Source organism: Pteropus medius, unplaced genomic scaffold, assembly GCF_902729225.1.
Source record: "Pteropus medius unplaced genomic scaffold, Ma_sr-lr_union100, whole genome shotgun sequence".
Lineage (NCBI taxonomy): Eukaryota > Metazoa > Chordata > Mammalia > Chiroptera > Pteropodidae > Pteropus > Pteropus medius.
In genome coordinates this window covers 25,700,641-25,719,840 of record NW_024344378.1, presented here as the reverse complement: position 1 = coordinate 25,719,840, position 19,200 = coordinate 25,700,641, and the positions used below count along the sequence as shown (strand labels likewise).

Here is a 19,200-nt window from a genome sequence, read left to right as displayed (position 1 = left end):
TTAAGACAGTAATGATTTAAAAAAATTTTTTTGACAAGTATTCATCTATTGCCTATTCTGTTGGAAGCACTGTTCTAGGTACTGGGGATACATCAGTGAACAAAAACAGACCAAACTTCCTGCCTTAATGTTGCTTATATTTTAGTGGACATTTTCTGTCTACATTGCTCAGAGTGCCAAATTTATAGTTGTTCATAAGTGATTGATAAAATTAATATTATGCTTCTCAACCTTAAAGATTTTTCTGAGAATTGTATTATATTAGAGATTTTAATAGAGAAACACTAATAGTTAACAGTGCTATAAGCAACTTTATTTTGAGCCAAAAGTCATTTTGCTACTGTCATATTTAATGCTTCATTAACATTTCAATTAATAACATCTTAAGTTCCTTTTTAATCTAAAGTAATGTTTACTTTCTTATATAGTTGAAGACAGACACTGTTGAGAGTTTTCATTATCTTTCACATTTGTGTTAGACCTCTGAGTAGGGAGAGAAGAAAATTTTTTCTTGGAATTGCTGTTTCAATCCTAACTGTGAAGGCAGGCATGCAAATGGAAAGATAGTAGTAGTAGTTGGCTTTCTTCAGCCCAATATGGCAGTAAGTAGTAAGTAGTTAGACATTGTGAAAATTGGAGAGGGAGTCAAAAGAAGCTTCAAAATGTGAATATGATATACAGTATTTTGATCAATCATGTTTACCTTCTTTTACACTGTTTTTTTGAAAATTTCTTAAGTCATACAAACCAAAATACCTAAGTAAGAGTATTTTGATTGTACTGGTCATACTTTTTATGATTATACTTTTTAAAGTTACAACTCAAATGATATCCCCTCTACAAAGCTTTTTATCAAATTAGCAGTAATTATTTCCTTTGTTTACTTAGGATGCTTTGTTAAATCTCTAATATAGCAGCAGTCATATAATGTTTTGTTATATTGTATCTCTCCCTGGATTGTGAGATCCTTTAGGGTAGGAGCTGTTTTACTCATCTCAGTGTCTTTACCGTGCTCTTATACATAGACACGATATAAATCATGTATTACGTTAAGTTGTATTCAAACGTAATATGTGACTAATAATGGTGAGTGATACTTCGGTCTCTTCTTAGTTAAAGTAAGAACCTAAATAAGTATTAGATTTGCCAGAAATATCACATTGCCACCTCCCCACTCCCCAACCCCATCAAATTAAATCTAGCCATCAGGCTCTACTAGTCAGGGTGGCAAGTTGTCTGCCCTCCTTAAGGTGGTCCAAAAAATTTCAAGGGATTGTGCAGTCCAAAAAACCTGAGTAAAAGGCAGAGATTGTTCCAGTTTTAACTTTCAAGATGCTCCCTCTCCAAGTCTGTGCGATCCCTTAAAAGAAAAGCTTAGGCATGGGGCTCTTTTGCCTTCGTTCCAAAGGCCACAATGACTAGTCTTCAGTCCTCCAATCTCCCTCATGCCATTCTATCAGAGTGCTGCTGTCTGAGAGTGAGAGAGAACCCCAGCTATCATTTCTTCTTTTTCTAGTTTCTTAAAGTGGAAGTTTAGGTTATTGATTTGAGATCTCTCTTCTTTTATAACATAGGCATGTGTAGCTATGAATTTCTCTCTAAGCAATGCTTTTTCTGCATCCCATGAGTTTTGCTATTGTGTTTTGTTTTCATTTATCTCAAAGTATTTTCTGATTTTGATCATGATTTCTTCTTTGACCCATTGGTTATTTATTGGAATCTATTGTTCAATTTCTACATAGCAGTGACTTTTCCAAATATCCTTGTTATTTCTAGTTTTGTTCCATTGTGGTTGGAGAACATACTTTGTATGACTTCAGTCCTTTTAAGGCTTGTTTTGTGGCCTAATGTGCTCTATTTTGAATAGCGTTCCATGTTCACTTCAGAATAATGCATAGCCTTCTGTTGTTGAGTAAGGTGTTCTGTAGATGTCTGTTAGATTTAGTTGGTTTATATTGTTGATCATATCTCCTTTGTCTTCTGTCTGCTCAAAGCTGCTTTTGACCCCCATAGTGATTTTTTTCATTTCATTTATTATACTTTTCAACTACAAAATTTCTATTTTAATTCTTTTTTAAATTTCTGTCTCTTTATATTCTGTATTTTGTGAGGCATTGTTTTCATTTTTTTGTTTAGTTCTTTAGACATGGTTTCCTTTAGTTCTTGGACATGTTTTAAATAGCTGGTTTAAAGTCTTTGTCCTATCAGTCCAATGTTTCGGCTTCCTCAGGGACAATTTCTATTGATTTTTTTTTTCTCCCTGTGTATGGGTCATACTTTCTCATTTCCTTGTGTGACTTGTAAATTTTTGTTGAAAACATTTAAAATAATGTGACAACTCAGGAAATCAGATACTCTTCTCTCTCCAGGGTTTGTTGTTGTATTCCTGGTGGTGGTTCGTTTGTTACTTTCCTGAATTCTATAAAGTCTGTATTCTTTGTCAGGTGTAGACACTGAAGTCTCTGCTTGGTTAGCTTAATGGCCAACTAATGATTGGATGCAGATTTCCTTAAAAGGTTGAAACCAGTACTTTTCTCAGTCTGCTGAGGGACTCTCAATGTGTGTATTGGGGCATGCTTCGGGGCTCAGGCATTTGACAACTCTGCTTTAACTTTTACTTCCTGCTTGCACAGAGCTTCAAGGTCAGCCATAAATGAGAACTTAGAGCCTTCTCAGGTCTTTCCTGAGCCTGTGCACAGCCTACACGTGTACATGGCCTTCTTGATTTCAAGGAATGTTTGAGAGCTTTTCAAAACCATCTATTGACTTCTCATTCCTCAGGTTTTTGTTTAAGCCCTTTGATTAGCTTATTATGTGCCCTGTTATGCACCGCCTAAGGCATTCTATGTTAAATAATTACATCTAACTGTTTTCAGCAAATGCTTCCAGGGAAAAGGCTTTTTGTACTGGACAAGCCCAAATTTAGGTCATATAAAGACATCCCTGCAGCTGAGTTTGTCCAGGGAACTACCAGATAGGTCAAATAATGATAATTCTCTGGAAATATGGCTTTGAATGTGCTTCAACCCCGTTCTGCCCCCTTTGTTGGCTGACAGGCTGCTGACTTTCACCATAATTGTAGGATGTTGATTTTTAAGGGTATTGCAGAGCTGAACCAGGGGAGAGAGAATGGAAATAAGGCACATTAAAATGCCACAAAGCTTGTTTTTTTTACCAAGATTCAGCTGTTATTTTAAAATTTTTTAGTAAATGCTGACTGGATTGCTGTAAGTTTTAAGTTAATTTCCAGAGTACTGGAAAAGTTGATTTTTGACAATTTTTGCTTGTTTTCTGATTGCTTTTATGGAGGAGAGACTATTTGGAGATCTTACTCTTTTATTTTTACATCATTCCCTTCATTTCTTTTCTCCTCCTCCGAGAAGTTAACTTCTCTCCCCGCACCGTGCCCCCCCACACACACTCACACACCTACCTCCTTCTTTTGCGTCATTCAACTTAAAACACCAGCAACTATTTAATTTCTGCTGTGATAGTCCCAACTTAATTTTCCTCAGTGAGTCAATGGATGGGGGTGGACTTTTGCATTCTTGACATTTTCTGTTTTTCCAATTCTGTTTCTCCTAAGGGTCTTCTTAGAGCTGTGAGAAAAATTTACAATTAATAACTCAAATTATCCTACCACATAAAGATAAAAAAGTAGATAGTGAGGTTGGATAAAAAACAAAGTGATGTCTAGTCAAATAAATAGAGTACTGCCACCAAAAAAACAGTTTTCTTGGACTTCAAATAAATTACTAAAACATTAGAAAATGCTAAAATATTAGAACGATATAAAACAAAATTTAGAGTTTTAAGAAAACTTGTTTTATCATCTGCTTCTGTGTTTATTTTGATTGTTGTTCTTTTGTCCTTTCAGGATGCTCGACATGCAGCAGAAGGAGAAATATATACCAAACTTAATCAAAAAATTGATGAATTTGTTCAGCTTGCTGATTATGACTGGACAATGTCTGAGCCAGATGGAAGAGCTAGTGGTTATTTAATGGATCTTATTAATTTTTTGAGAAGCATCTTTCAAGTGTTTACTCATTTGCCTGTAAGTATAAAACATTTTCAAAATATTGTATTGTAATTTTGATTATTAAAGTATATTTTAGAATTCAGTTTTAGTTTGAGGTTTACTTGTTAAAACCAACTACATAGTTTGAATATTTTATTTTCAATATCGTAAATCAATTTGTAAAGAATCACAACTTAGTTATTTGAAGTTTTCATTTTTTTTACTTTTTAACCAAAATAACTACAACTTTCCACCAAAACAAAAATAAAATCATGAATTTGACAGTGTAGACTTAAACAGAAATAAACTCTAATAAGAGTAGTTTTTATAAAAGTCAGTATAGTCAGTGGCTTTTCCAGGTAGAAAAAGCCAAGAAATGATTGGATATTTTTAGGCCAGAGATTAAAAGTAAAATAGGAACATTATTCCATTCTGATATATAGTCATAGCGCATCTACATTTTGAACAATGTAATGATGAAACATTAAAAAACAGATATAGCAGGGACATTTGGGTATGAATAGGCTGAAACATTGGATTCTTCAGATGAAGAGTGCAAAAGCCAAAGCAATTATGGTGGGACGTACATGTTATCATTAGGTATATTCAGAAATAATAGAACTATGGTTAAAACATGGATGGAGTAGTTTTTGTACACATAAAATAGGAAAAAATTTATAGATCCTTTTATCTCATGATAAGCCATATCTCAACACAAAAATAAAGTATTTAATTTGGAGCCTATCCAACTGCTTCCAACCATCCCCCTTGTTTAAGATGGGAAAAAAAAAAATGTTATTCTCTTTCTTTGTCAAGAGTTGTTCCAAAGGGCTGATTAGAATAGTTGAAGGAAAATGTTGCTAAAAAATAGAAAAATTTCTTAAAAAGATTTTAATCATGAATGTATGCCAAAGAACTTTTAGAAACTTACCCTGGAATGATATTCCTAATTGCTGTCCTTAAGTTGAAAAAGGGAACCTGTATATATATTTAATTTTTATATCAACTGATTTCTTAAAAAGTATTCCTCATATAATACACATTAAATACTTATGGAATAAATTCGAATTCATTTTGTTGTCAATATAAATCTCCATACTTCCAGCCATCCTCAATAATAAACATGTACATGTGCATGCACTTGTATACAGATATGCCCATTATGTTTTTATGTTGCAATATCTACTTCACAGGTTGGCACCAGGTGATGGGTAGGGATTTTGTGCATAACTGTGGTAAGATTAATAGAGGGTTTATGTTAAAAGTATTTGGGGTAAATGCCTCATCTCAGAGGCTGATATCTAGAGAGAAATCATACTTTCTTGTAGGACAGATTCTGGTGACATAGTCTTGAGTCTCTCCTGGCCTAACTAAATCACGCATAGAATCTATAGTTTTAGTGAGTATTCATGTGCTATTTTGAATTTTTATGTCATCTAATGTGGGTTTTTCTATAAAGGAAATAAATTTTTAGACAGTGTAGATCAACAAATTCAACAATAAATATAGGGCATGATCAAATAAAAAGAGAATTATAGTTCACAGTTAGGAAAAGAGAAAATAGTCCTAACAACAGTGTACTCCTATTTAGGGGATGAACTATTAGCATAATCTCTAAGCAAAAATGTTAAATTATTGACTATGGTAAATTTTAGCCAAAGTTGATAATTATATCAGGACTTAGTGTATTCTCTGAAATCCTGAAATTGTGTAAAATGTTCATCTAAATAGTTTTATTTCAAGTAAGAACAGAGGCAATGTTATTAAATGTATATTTTTTAAGCAACACATGGCATTATTTATATAAGCTACCATTTTTATTTAAACATTTTAAGCTAAAAATGATTCATTAGTTTCAAGTTTACCTTCGACCCAAATAGAGAGAGGGGCCAGTTCTGAACACCTTCCACCCTCAAAGAAGCTTCAGAAGATATTTATCATGTTCAGTCCCAGGTCATCTTAAGCAGAACTAGCTATCCCGCTAATAGACATGAGGAGTTAAGTAAGTATGGAGGCTTTGGCTGTGTTCAGAAACACTGCCGTGAGTGAGAGTCAGTGGGAGCTGTGAAACCAAGGGCCACTCTTTCATATAGTTCAAGTATTGGCCAATACTGCAATTGGACACAGAAGTAGATTCTGTGGGGTAAAGGCGTCTCTCTTATCCTTCAACCCTAAAAAGTACTTAACATTGAACACTTTTAGTTTAAAACTCCACTGTTGGCTTTACTGCATGTTTAGTTTTTGTCAGTCCCTACCGTTGTTGTGAAAGAATTTTTTTCTCTTTCAAAGACAGTGTTGATGTGCATTTGCTGACCGCATTACCCAGTAAAAGTAATATTGGTACCAGAAAAGTTATAATCCACCCAATAGAATTTTGTTCTCTGCTCACAAGGTAGGAGAACAATAAAAATTAATGGGTAATAATGGTTTTGATGGAACCCAGGGAAAGAACTTTGTCATTTTCACTTTTCTGCTTCATTTGTGACAGCAGTAGAAATCTGTAGGATTTGGAGGATCACCAGAATTTTCCACTTGAATACCTCTATCTCCAGGGTTGGATGAGTGAGACAATTGGCATATTATTTCCCTCATCTTTTTCTCTTAAGAGAGTCAGCCAAGCTATGCAGGGGATGGAAAAAGTAAAGAACTTTCTTGCTTCCATTTTAACTAACGTATTCATCTGCATTTCGCTATGCTCTAGCAGAGAAGCCAGGCTCTCCACTGGCCATAGGACTTTGCAGCAAGCTAAATAGGCAGTATTTATAATAATGATAAGCAGTATTTATAATAATAATCAATAGGCAATATTTATAGTAATAATAGGAAGTATTTATAATAATGATAAATAGGCAGTATTTATAATAAGGTATTTCCCCATTACCCCTAGTGTTAAGCTGCCTCGCTAAATGTTTTATTTGTCCCACGGAACTTGTGTTTTATTACTCAGTTAGAGCTAAACACATTTATATGTTATTGTTCATGGGGACTAGGGCATTGAAGTGAGGAGAGCATAGGATGGGCTCTAGAGTTAGAAAGACTTAGGTTTGAACCTTAGATTTGTAATTTACTGTCTTTGGAATCCTGGCAAGTTGCTTAAACTCTCTGAGCCTCGTACCTTCTGCAAAATGGGCATAATCCATTTTTCCCATAGGACTGTCATAGGATGAAATTATAAGAATGTGTATAAAAGTTGCCTGGCAGGGCGCATGGCATAAAGTAGGCACTCTTAACAAATATTAGTTTTGTCTTTTCTCTGTTATTGTTTTAAGGCTGTTTATAGTATTAATTTCATTTTAATGTATTTTCATTTTAATGTATTTATGCCTACATTTTAACTCACTATTTAGCTGTGGATTCTATACTTTTGCACTGTACAGCTATTTAAAAAATTATTAATTGTGAAAAATATTCACTATAAAACTAGCTAATGTCAGTGAAGTCTGAATAGTATACGAAATAAATATTATTTTATCCCTAAATTAGTACTCTTGGAATCAGCAGATTTTACTCTTTCAAATGTGTAAATGACCCTCCTCGTTTCTAAAAATTTTTTCCAAACGATTAGAAAATACAGCTAAGTATAGAAGAAAATAAAAATTATTTTGTCAAAGAATGACCTACTGTTAACATTTTGGCATATATTCTATGTCATCTTTTTCTATGCATTTAGGACACTTACTTTAATCTTAATTTATAAGCATTCTTTGGGGTAATTTAAAACAGCATTAAAGATTCATTCACCACTTACGTGTATATAAATAGGAGAAATTGTTGAGCAGCTCAAACCTATCCAATTCTTCATGATTGCCAAATGGACCTCAGTAGCATTTTACTGTGAATGTACTGCCCAGAGACCCAGCACTGGTCTGCTTCTGGAAAGAATAATTAACATTTCCTTCCTTCATAAATGCTACTCATGTGTTTGGTTCAATAAAGATATTTTGTTGATTTACAACCACTAATGGGTACATGTAAATGATAATGATTTTTTAATTTCTTCACGTTTATTTGCTAAAGGGACTCAATTTATCCAAATGTTTATATTAACAAATGTTTATTTTTATAGTAGAAATAAATAGAAGATCTTGAATCATCAATGTGCTCATATTTATTCCTTTCTAGAAACTGTTGTTTTATCTTTAAAGTAATTGTCTGTGCTTATATTTGCTGCTACTCTAGGGTTTTTAAACTAATCTGCTTTCTGTTTGAATTTTAAATATCAAAACTTTTTTTCCCAGAGAGATGTTTTCTTTTTTCTTTCAAATATAATTAACTCAATTTTTTGCATTAATAGGAGTGGTGATGAACAATTTAAAAAATAGACAAAATGTTTAGGAATAACGAGTTCATCTTTGGCATGTGGTTCTGTAATTATATGTTAATATAATTGAGTATTTTTCAAGAAAATCATTATCTGGTTAAAAGTATATCTCGCTGTAGAGAACAGATGCTCAAAAAACAGTTCATAAAAAGAACATCTATTAATAGGATTATTCCTCCCAATATCTTTTACTCTAAGATTACAGATGCCTTCCTACTGAGAGAAAATGGTACATCTCATCTCAGCTGTGCATTCAATGACATAACATTTATAGCCATAGTAGTAGTTAGACTATGGAAATCAGCAGATCTTACAAATCAAGACTTTTTTTCCTCAGAGAATTATTGTTAAATATTTACTAGCACAGCACTAAGTATATAGCACAGTTTTTAAAATCACATTGTCAAAGAAAAATCATTTACTTTTTATTAACTCAGTAAATAAATCAGACTATATGTTAAATCATCAAATTAAAATGCTATAGAAGAAACTACTTAAAAGACAGGGAAATATGCCCTAAATGTTATTTGATCTTTAGAGTTTTTTCTCTTGGCTTAATTGTTTGCTTTCGCCTGTTAGTGTTTTATTGATGAGCTAATTTATTGTCCTTTGTAAAGTTTTTATGCTTAAGGCATAGTCTCTTTCCCTACTGAATGTATCTGGTACCACTAAAATTTTAATATACATTTTTTTATTTCCATAAATGATTTTAAAACATATACTTTCTTTAAGCGAGAGTCAAATATATATTCAATAATAAATGAAGATACATGGTTTAGACAGAAATAGATAATATTTAACTTTTAAAATCATTCTCTTTTTAAGAATTTTTTTCTGAAGAAGCAGCACTATGTTAAAAATTTCGAGAGCTGAGGTCTATGCTTTATTCTTCCAATTAACCAGTGCTGTGAAAGTAGACAAATCTTTCAACCTCTGGATTAATTTGCTCATGTTTGTTTTATTTCATAGAGCCTAAAATAAAGATTTTGTTTTGATTTACTTTTATTCCAGTTAATACATGTACATGGTAATAAGTCAAATAATCCAGAAGAGTTTGAGATGGAAAATAGCCTCTCTCCCTGCCCTTTCCTCAACCCCCAGTTACACTCTCTCAGACTACCCGTTGTTCACCATGTTTCATTTCTTCTGGTGGTTATCTTAATAAGAAAAAAATAGAGACTATCTAGTGATTCTTTGCTATGAAAATAAGGCACACATAGCAATCTCTCCCTTCCCCCTTTTCCTCCTAGTTACATTATGATTTATTTCTTTTATTATTTTTTATGTAAAATAGTTATATTTCTATTTTTTGGTTCCTTCTACTCTAGTCAGTATCTTAATTCTCTTCTATTTAAGATAATGGTATCCACCTCCCTTCCCTTTACTCTATTAGTTCTTCATACTGTCTTCTGATGGCTTCAAAGGCCTTTCTCTCTAATTTGTACTAGTCACTCTGTGGAATTGCTAGATTATGCATAACTGTTATCTTGGGTCTTGCCTTTTCTGCTCTCTGTGTTGAGAACTGTTTCCTTGATTCTTCATTGTTTTTATTACTTTACGGGTTGGTTTTGCTCAACTGCCTCAATAACTTCTTTCTAAAAGGAAAGTACACTAAATCTTTGCATATCAGAAAATATCTTATGTCTCATGTTTAATAGTTTAGCTAGTTATGTAATTCTGCATTGAATAGCTTTTTCTCTGATAATTTTCATTTCATTCCTCCATTGTCTTCCAGCATCCAGTTTTTAGGATCTGTTTTTTTTCTTTTTTTTTTTCATTAAGCCATATGTAATTTATTTAAAACATAATGGAAATGACAGGTATTTCTAATTCCTGAGAAAACTTTGTTTTGTCTGTGACTAGGGCCTTATTATAATTTTTTAAATAGAACATAAAATGTTTATTTTTATAATGTTGGTTACTTTTAGTTTGGTTTTTTTAATTTAAATTTTATTTTATATTAGTTTCAGGTATACAGCACATTGGTTATACATTTATGTAGTTTATGGAGTGATCCCCCGATTACTCTATCACCCATCTGGTTCTATACATAGCCATTACAATACTATTGACTATATTCCCTGTGCTCTACGTCGGGTGACTATTTTATAACTACTAATTTGTACTTCATTTCTTCACCTTATTCACCTAACACCCCTCCCCTCTGGCAATCACCAGATTGTCCTCTGTGTGTGTGTCTGTTTTTGTTTAGTTTGTTCCTTTTGTTCCTTAGATTGAACATATAAGTGAAATCTAATGGTATTTATCTGTCTGACTTATTTCACTCAGCATAATACCCTCTAGGTCCATCCATGATCGTTGGAAATGGGTAGGATCTGTTTTTTAATCCTCAGCATTCTGAAATGTCATGGGAATGTGTGATGTGAGCTTTTATTTCATTCAATTAGCCCTTTACTCAGTGGCCCCTTCCAAAAAATTTGTGTCCTTATTCAGCACAGAGAAGTTCTCTTCTATTATTTTTAAGATAATTTTGTTCCATTTTTCTGTTCTCTCTTTCCTGGATTCTCATTAGTTAGATGATAAGGTTCCCAGATTGGTCCTCTATATCTTTTATCCTTCCCTTCATTTCCTATTTCTTTACCTTTTTTGTTCTACATTTTGGGAGATTTTCTCAATTTTATTTTCAGCCCTTCTATAGACTATTTTATTAATTATACTTTTAATTTCTAAAGAATCACTTCTGTTTTTAAGTGTTTTTTTTTCATAGAATACTGTTCTCTCTTTTAAAAACATGGATATGTTATCTTTCAAATCTCCCAGAGTATTAGAGGTTTTTTAAAAGGTATTTCCTATTTCTTGAATTATTTCTGTTACCCTCAAGTAGATTTTTTTTTCTTATTCTCTTTTAATAAAGAAGGCCTGGCGAGCTTATATGGGTTTCCTTTACTGCTGTGTAAATACCCTATTTTTTGGTAGACTTTTCACCTGAGAAGGAATCTGACTGGGATTTTTTAATATAAATTTTGGGGCATTTTGCCTAGGATTCACCTTAGAGTGAGCAGGTATGGAGCTAGTCATGAGATTGTGGTCTCTCTTTAGGGCCTACTTCATGGATGTGCGGATCTGTGCAGTCATATGGGATCTTGAGTTTAGAAGGGTCCTACCTGTGATTTGGTGCTCTTATTGTCTTGAAATTTTTAATATTTTTTAAACAAGAACCCCCACATTTTCACTTTGCACTGAATTCCATAAATAACTGTGGCAGTGAGATAATTATATTAATCCAAACAAAATTTATTAGAAGTTAAATTTAGAAAGGAGTTAGAGATTATCTAGAGTATAGTCCAGTCTTCCAGAAGAATGAATTGTCTGGCTAACACAGCTCCCAGTAGACTGCTTGCTAGGGTTAATTAGGTTGATCGTCCTGGCTAGTTGATTGTCTCCTCCTTTCATTTCTGATAGTGCTTTCTCCTTTATTCTATGTGCTTAGTGAAGAGGACAACTTCCTACATATGGAGGGGCACCTTCAGTGTAGGCTATACCCAATGTTCAACTTTCATTAATAAGTAGATTTTGAATTTTATTGACCTAATATAAAAAGGTTAAATTCTTGTTTCTAAGTAACTATCTTTTTCTAAAAAGAAAAATACTTAAATAATACATAGTTTATTATCTCATCTAGTATTTGAAATTTAAATGTCCGTAACTTATATCCTCCCTTTTCTGTTCTTTCTATTATCGAAGTTTAAAATTTTTGAATATGGTAATTGTCTTCTAATTAGATTCTTCCAGTATTTTCTCCTTACTTTAGTGCATCCTACCACATACCAGTGATGATTATTCTTTTTAAAGCACATTCTAATCCTATTTACCTATTCAGAAAATTCAGGGTCTCTTGCTAATTAAGTAATGCTCCCACAGGCTAACAAAAAAAAATTATTTCAGCCTCTTTTCAGATACATTTCTGACCATGGGCATCCAAAGTAGAAAATTCATTGTGCCCTGGATCTGTCTATCTTCCATTTTTTACCTTGGCTTCATATATAACTGTAAAAATCCCATATTTCTTCCAAAAACCATTTTTAGTGCTACCTCCTCTTTCATGAAGCATTTACTAATTCCACTTAACTGTATGTGGATACTTTGTCCCACATTTACAGTTTTATTTCTATTTTGTTTGTATTGGAGTTGTTTGTAGACTTGCCTCCTTTCTCCTATTATAATTTAATTGTTTTATGTCAGGAACTATATCTACTCATCATTTATCTTCTATACTATAGCACTTAAACAATGTCTTAAACAGAATAAGTGCTTGATAAGTATTTTGTAAGTTAATATGAGAGAAATAGTGAAGAAATGGACTATACAAAAGTTATTTTCTTATATATATGAAGAATATAAAAGGTATACTGCACAAATCAAAATTTTTGAATCAAGAAATTTTTCAAATACAGAATACTTTCCAGTTTTGAAGAGAAAGTTTGCAGTCTGTTATTTACAGACATAAATTTAGAAAATGTCTATATGAAAGTTATTTAGTAAAGATGAGATCAATACTGATTATAAATATTTGTATGTTTATCCTTTCATGCATACCTCCATGAAAGAATAATATTATAATACAAACCACAACTCTCTATATGTAACTATAAATTGAGTAGTGATTAAAACAATAAAAGACCTGACAGCACCAAAATAACTGCAGATTTATGGCACTAACGACAACTTGTCCCGTTGAAAAGATTCACAGGCTTTCACTTGACCTTTTTACTCATTTAATATAGTAATTCTTAAGTACTTATTAAGCTTGCTGGCAGGTTTCCTGCAGATAAACCCATATACATATTCAAAATACAGAAGTGATATTCAGAAGTGACACTAACCTTGCTATCTCCAAAAAGTTTAAATTGTTTCTTGTCCTCCATTTAAGAAAGCAAAGTTAGATTTGGGCATCAATTTTTAGTTTTGTATGAGAAATTTTAAAAGGTTTGGCACTTGCATGTCCAGTGTTTTGAAAAAGTTATTTTGTATGAGGTAGTTCTTTCTGTGATGATAAATGAGGTATTTGTGACATGTTTTGATATCCATTTCCATAGTTTCATAATAAGTTGGTTCCAAGTACACAAAAATCAACAAGAACAAACCATTGACAGTGCATCAGATAGAATTAAAGAAGTTTGAGAGAGAATGTAAATGAGAAAGTTGAAAATGGTCAAAGCCACAGAATTTATATTTTTTCTTAATGAAATAAAACAAGTGATTTTCACTACTAAAAGTTAATTGCAAAAGGACAATCTTGCTTTTTAGGTGAAAATGAACATACATGAATCTTACAGTTTTAATTCTTTTAGGTATTTATTAAGTTGATGTCTCTATTAGCTGTGAAAAATATTGGTGAGAAATTTAATTTCATAAATTGTAAGTCTTATGTGTGTATATAGCAAAGCATACTTAAATATTTCCCTGCTGTCAAAGATTGTAGAAAACAGTATTTTGAATTGCTCTTAATCAGAGCATAGTTGGAAAAAGTAGTAGTAATAGATGTTTTTAGGAGGAAACAGCATAAGAGTTTTAGTAGGAAGCCAGTGGATTAGGAGAGAACTATGAGACCTGATCTGTGAGTAACAGATCATGGAGATGTAAATGGAAATAATTTAAATGGACTCTTCTGAGCCTATAGACTAAATACATATATAGATACAGTATAAGTGTACATTCATACATATGCACACTTAAAGTGTCCTGTAACTTTATTCTTTAACAGCTATAGACAAAATAGACAAGATCATTGATACAGGCTTTATGAGCAAAGTACCATTTTGAACAGGAAGATTAAGTACTAGAAACAAATGAAAATGCACGATCTGGCAGTTTTACTGCTAGATGGCAACAGAATTCATGTTTAGAAAGTTACTTGGGTTTTTGCAGATAGGAATGGCAAAGTTCTAGGAATGCAAATGCTATCTTCCCTTTAAACTGTGTTCCACAATAGAGAGAAAAAAATAAAAAATACACCCCCCCTCCCGCCCAGGTTAAATGGGCAAAAGTTGACATTGGGGAAGACAAAAAGGAGTTAAAATGTGTGAATAAGAGATTATTTGAATTGGCATTGTGTTTTATTATGAACGAATAAAGACAGCCAAAAAGGTGGTCAGATCCCCTGAGGAGAAAAAAAGTCAGTAGGAAAAGATGTTGGAGTCGGAAGTCTTTTATGCAAACCATGATCCGGTGATGCCAAAGAACCATTTTTTCTCTTCTCTTGTATGGAGCAAATGGTAACAGAAAAGGATGAACTGATGGGAGAGGTGGAATAGCCTTGGTACATTCATAATTACAGAATGTTTGCAGATCGGGTAGAGAGAACAGAAAATGCAGCAGGCCAAGATGCTGATATATACTTATAAAAAAAATTATGCAAAATGCTGTAATACAAAAAGTAAAGAGATTGGACTTTGTAAAGTCCCAGCAAAGGAGCACATTCTGATGAATATTACATATAGGAGAGGAATTTAGAAGATGAGCAACATTTTAATCACTTTTTTTCATTCAGACTTTAGATATTGTAGGAAAGCCATCATGTTTTTTTAAATCCTTCTACCTCTTACGGAAATTAGTATGATAGAAAGTAGCATTGAGATTAAAAGCCTGTCAGTTCTTTGGAAGCAAGAGGAGAGCAGTTGGCAAAGGCCTACTGTAGATGTCTGTAAGGACTTGTTCTTCACTCTCAGTGTTGTTGAATATCATTTGCAAGGTTGTTGCTAGAAAAAAATGGTAAGTAAATAACTTACCTTGATCTCTCCCTCCCACTTTGTATAGATTTTGTTTTGTTTTAATGTATATCTTCCCTTCATTTGATACATTTCCCTTATTTTTTTAAAAATCTCATCCCAAGTACTACGTCAGCTGGAAGTGACTAATAGTATCTACCCAATCCTATTCCTATAATCTAGGATTTAGTCCAGTGAAATTGTCTGTTCAGAAAGCCCTTGATATTCTGTGTGAATATACCCCAAAACTCTGAGTTTTCCCAAATTTGAGAATACTGCCGTGTCATGTAATTTCTTTCAGAAAATGCTATAAAATATAAATGAAAACTATAAATCTTAATAAGAGTTACTTTATCCATGTCAAGTAACAGAAGCAGTCAAGCCACAATGAGTTGGGGAGGTTGGGACTTTGCATTCAGTCTCCGAGTGATTCTCCACCCACCCCATACCCATTTCACAGAGCACGTTAATCAAGTGTGCATCTCTCAGCAAATGAAGCCCTACTTCTACTGGACTCTCAGTCATTCTATAAAATGTTGACACCTAAATATAAATCCTTGAATGACCAAGGCCTACTTTGTGCTATATTTATATGTGTGTATACACACACTATATCAGCCACGCATTTATATATATTAAGATAGAGTTGGTTAGCTTGGGTGGCATTTGTACATTTTACTAATGATCATGTGGAAACCACTTATATTGTCTTACCTATTAGTGATTCTGGCAACTTCTTTGCAAATTTTAAGTCATATGGGTTTGTGAAATAGTACATTTTAATGATTATATAGTCTTGATACTCTGAGCCGAATGCTTATATAAAGCAATGAGGATGACTACTGTCACAGAGCTGTTGCTTTAATAACAATTCCTGGGATGCTTCAGTTTTTCAGTCTTAATTCTGTGGCTTGGCCTTTGTATGTAGTCACCACACAGAAAATTACAGCTCATCTTTAACTTCCCTTGCTTTTCTTACATTTGCCAAGTGAGAGAAGTTATAGGGCCTTAATATTTTACCAATTCCCAGTTTAAACACATGCCTGCCTGACTGCCCAATTTGCTGTTACCAAGTAGATTTAAGAGTTAGGAATAATCTTTGTCAGCTCCCAAGAAGTTAGAATTCTTTTTCCTGCTACTCTGTGTAAAAGTGCAGCTTTCAGCATTTTATCTAGATTTCCGATACTATGAGTAGCTTAGAAGCAGAAGCATTTCTGCAAAACCTTGACCTCTTCTAGACTTTTACTGCTTTGCTTGTCCTAGCATTCTCCTTCTGCCTGTTAAAATTAATTTGATGATGGTCATGCAGCTCTTGCGACAGCAACAATGATAGCTTGCAGAAAGCTAAAAACCTGGTATCATACATCATCTAAGGCCATGTTCAAAAGATTGTTTAAAAAAAAGAAAAAGGCCACCAAAATTTGTCGAGCCCTTTGGTTGGGATAAGAAAGTTTTGAGTGAAATAGAAATATACCAATATTACGGGAGTCCTGAAGCTTTCCCAGCTTGGAGAATATTTTTCCCCCAACTTTAAGATAATTGTGTTCTATTTAATCCATGTGTGTATGTGTGTGTGTCCCCGTCCTTCCATGTCTGTTAGTCCCAAGAGCAAGCATTTATGTTATCTCATATCCTTATGATTAGGAATTATTGGAGAAAGCCTAAAAAGGGAGAATGGAAATTCATAATTGACCTTGGGGATTGTGGTTAACTAATGTGATAACGAGTTCTTTTAAGGCTAGAGCTAATTAGATGGGGACAGAAAGAGTATCAGAGGAATATAGAAGTGGAGAATGTTGAGGGTGTTACGAGTGAGTATATTTTGATAGGCCTATGAATGTTTTTGGCATAATCTCAAAAATCTGTCTTCAAGATGGTGTTAAAGTTATTATTAAAACTCACTAAAGGAATTCATCTTGATATTTAAACCTTACTTATAACTCATCCATTCTCTATTGGGAATCTGAGACATTTCAGTGTTATACGTTTCAGTGTTATACAAAGTGTTCAGCTAAAAAATGATTAAGATCTATCTTATTAGATAGAGGAATCTTTGTGTATTTTAAAAAAATCTTGGGGCAATTTTCACATTTTATACAAATGTTTTAGATATGTTTTTTTCCTGATTTAATAACATTCTTAACATTAGAGCAAGATGTAGTTTCATATAGTAAAACTTCAGTGGTTCTTCTGTAAAATAGAAGGAAGAATAATAAATTTCTTAAATTAAAATGTCTACTTTTTAACTAGGCATCTTTTTTTCTATTTCAATTGAGAATTTATATCTAATTTTAGTGTTTACTCCACCTTTGATGAAAGTCCTCACTCTTTTGGTCTGTATGTTTTCAGAGGATATAAATTGTGGTTCTTTAGGAGTCTGAGTCATTAAAATACTTTCCTTCCTCATTTGCCTTCTCTCTGAAGAGACTGTTTCACAGTCTCATAACTGAAATTTATATAGCAAACCAAGAGGCAGTGAGTTTGAAATCTATAGCAACGTTCTACTGCTTTAAGTTAACTTAAAAAAAGTAATAACTTAAATAACTTTAAACAGCCATACAGAATCAAAATTAATTAATTTACTTACCAATGTTAGATTTAAATTTCAAATTGACCACAATTTTATTTCAGTTTTCACTTTTTTCTGGCAAGAATGACATCACTTTTTAAAACAAAACCTGCTGTCAATTTAAAGAATAATAAATACAACACAGTATTTCTGAGTATACATATTCCTTTTTACTTAAATAAAAAAGTCGTTTATTGTGCAAAGTCGACCTTTTCTGGGGATAGAAATAAAGGAAAGTGGGCTCTCTTGGGATCATTAAGGAAGGTAGACGAATACAGAAAGAATGGTTGTGATTTCAAAAGCATATTTTTATGTTAAATGTACTTGAGAGAATGAAAGCAGCATTGCTTTCAAATAATTACTGTTGAAATCAAACCCGCCTTTTTTTTTTATTAGATCTTTGAAATAAGAGAATGGTGAGACAAATGAAAACTTCAAATGAAAATTTAAATGTGTCAAATTAGTTTTTAAGCATTCTACATTTCTCTTACTATTATATTAGAGTAGATATATCAAAACATTACTTTGAAACCAAAATAGTTTTGAATTATAATCTAATAAAATGGGTTATATTTTTGTTACCATGTCATTTTATGATGTTTCAAAGGAAATAGAGTATCTTAGCCTAATCTATAATAGTAAATTATTTTGGAAATTTGGCACGACATACAAACAGATGTGTTTTCTTGATTCTTTTTAAATCGAGGGTTGGTGGTTGGTGGTTTATTGTTCCAGTGATTGGCATTAAAAGCCTTATTTCACAGCTTGCAGTGAGGGACTATTGGTAAAGAGTGTCTGTGTTCCACAAACTAAATTCAAAAAGTGTCAATCAAGATCTCACATAGGTTACTTAGAGAATGAGTTTTCTTACTGATTTCACCAAATGTCGCCTTATGCTGTCTTTGATTGGCATAGCCTGGCAGGGAGGATGGATGAATCTGTCACCGACTGGTTAATTGTGTTGCTGGTCTGGGTCTGACATCAGGTCTTTGACTCTTAAGTGGCTCAATACAAAACAAATTAGCAGATTGTAGTCATATTTCTCATTCTATATGCTTTGACTTTGTTGAATGCAGTCCATAAATCATATTGACTGACACACAAGTAAATGATGAAAGCTGCTTTTGAGACATGGATCTAGAAAGCAATACTGTGAAGGTGCCATGGAAGGATGCATATGGTTGACCCTTTGGGAATTTCCTAGGAGCCAAATGTCTCTTTACCACAATTGTTCTTAGAAGAAAAGCTTTTGGGTAATGCAAAAAGGATCTAATATGTCAGCAGATTCTCTTTTACAAGTTCCTTTGAAATATAAGAAGTTTGTCTAAGGGTGTTCTCTCTTTGCAAGTTGTTTTTCAGCAAAATGTTAAAGTAGTTACCTTTAAAAGTTTGGCAGGTGTTTTTACTTATTTATTGAACTTTGTGGTGTTAAGGGGAAAGAAAATGTTAATAGTTGCAATTTTTCAGTTGAGGGCAGCAGAAATTTCTAGGTGCTTGAAATTTATTAAATATGCTGTCTTTTCTCACTTTGTTTAATTATTTTGGCTTTGTTTGTTAAAAT

The 19,200-nt window shown here is 32.8% G+C and overlaps 1 protein-coding gene across 2 annotated transcripts in view; it reads left to right on the top strand.

Moving 5' to 3' along the window:
• Positions 1-19,200, top strand: part of EXOC6 (exocyst complex component 6) — a 170,036-nt gene that overhangs the window by 104,555 nt on the left and 46,281 nt on the right. For both annotated transcript variants that reach the window (XM_039871724.1, XM_039871722.1), the window contains exon 18: positions 3,878-4,057. In XM_039871724.1, coding sequence (XP_039727658.1) covers positions 3,878-4,057 — 180 coding nt within the window. The remainder of the gene's footprint in view (positions 1-3,877; positions 4,058-19,200) is intronic.